Source organism: Verticillium alfalfae, genomic scaffold (genome assembly GCF_000150825.1).
Source record: "Verticillium alfalfae VaMs.102 supercont1.10 genomic scaffold, whole genome shotgun sequence".
NCBI lineage: Eukaryota > Fungi > Ascomycota > Sordariomycetes > Glomerellales > Plectosphaerellaceae > Verticillium > Verticillium alfalfae.
This window is the reverse complement of record NW_003315029.1, coordinates 1280441-1282024: the sequence shown is the minus strand read 5'-3', so window position 1 is coordinate 1282024 and position 1584 is coordinate 1280441. Positions and strand designations below refer to the sequence as shown.

Here is a 1584-nt window from a genome sequence, read left to right as displayed (position 1 = left end):
AACCCTAACCCTAACCCTAACCCTAACCCTAACCCTAACCCTAACCCTAACCCTAACCCTAACCCTAACCCTAACCCTAACCCTAACCCTAACCCTAACCCTAACCCTAACCCTAACCCTAACCCTAACCCTAACCCTAACCCTAAGTACGCAACGCCTTACGACACTATATGGTCCCAGAGTCACAACCTAAACTTCTGTTAATAGCAACCCTAACCCTCTGACAGTGTTCCTCCTTCGGAAGCTGCCAGGTCATAACACTTCCAAGGCGATCTGCGAGTCTTTACGTGACTAACCTCCTTTACACTTTTCTTACTACCAATCTAAGCCAATGATCGCGAAAGCCTGAATGATAGAATTTACCACTTTGGGACTAGTAACCCAGTGATCGGTGGAATTCATGGCTTCCTTGAAGCAATGAAAGCGAGGGCAAATTCCCCTTTTCATCTGCCTACATTCTCGTAATGCTTGCTTACTGAGCTTGGAATATCGTGCTGTAACAGGGTTAAGACGGCGATGGATGTTCAAGGAGGCTCAGTCGATGATCGAAAGGAGCGGAGGAAGGAGAATAACCGGTGAAACCAGAGAGCACGGAGTAAGTCCCCAGTTCGCCGCGCTCATTGATGGTATTACACGGAATTTACCCCAGCCGCAGGAGAGCGTCTGAGAAGCCAGGAGAATGCCAATACTTTGACCTCGAAACGTCCGTTCCACGTCCATCGATGGCGAGCCCTCGAGAACGTAGCCTCGGTGCAAGGGACTTCTGTTAACCGACGAGCACAGCCGAGCCAAGAACCGGAGCCCGTCTCCCACAGCAGCGAGATCCCTCTGCCCGCAGATCATAAACTAATCAGTCTCATCGCTTATAATGTTTGTCGAGCTATCGTCTCGAACAAACAAGCATTGCGCCGCCTTTCTGTCTTTATTGATACAAGTGGAATTCCGATCTTGCCACGGCCCACCAAGAGCGCTGCCGAATGTGCTATCGCGGTGGTACGACCAACAGTATCAAATATGCCACCTGGTCTCTTTCCTACGCAACTCCAAATGAACTCTCCGCACCCCACATGGATGGAGGTTTTCCCATTCCCTAAGATGCGAGACAATCTTATCCGGCGTCAATCTTCGTTCGATCATCAGAGCTTCTTTGTGGACATTGTCGGTACATCATCTAATGTAGAACCCGCACGCGTGGATTCTAGCCTCGAGATCATAATGCCCATATCGAGCCTGTGGAGGGAGCACAACAGCGCAACCATCTTCTTCGACAACGGTCTCATTCTCTGGGGTGAGCCTCATTTGATGGAGAGCTGGGAGGTGACACCGCAGCTTTACGCCAAGTGGAGATGGGTATTTCAGGACTGCAGTGAGATCGTTGAAGCGTCAAACATGTGGCGACTCGTAAGGGGCGAGAATCTATTAGTAGATGCGGTTCAGTAGCCCTCGCTGCTTCCAAGGTTCCGTTGACAAAAGCTGAGGTCTAGCCTAGCCGAAGCACAATGCTTTGCAATACTCGTGATTATGCTGTTATTTAAGCAGAAGAACTTCTCGTAATTATACTCGCGCAGAGCCTACCGTTTACTG

General features: G+C 49.9%; 1 protein-coding gene across 1 annotated transcript; it reads left to right on the top strand.

Annotated features, from left to right (window-relative positions):
• Nucleotides 1-1047: 1047 nt before the first annotated feature.
• Nucleotides 1048-1535, top strand: VDBG_07836 (conserved hypothetical protein; the record flags this gene model as incomplete). Its single annotated transcript, XM_003002331.1, has 2 exons — nt 1048-1401; nt 1485-1535. 2 exons carry the CDS (start codon nt 1048-1050, stop codon nt 1533-1535), a joined length of 405 nt encoding a protein of 134 aa, XP_003002377.1.
• Nucleotides 1536-1584: the final 49 nt, after the last annotated feature.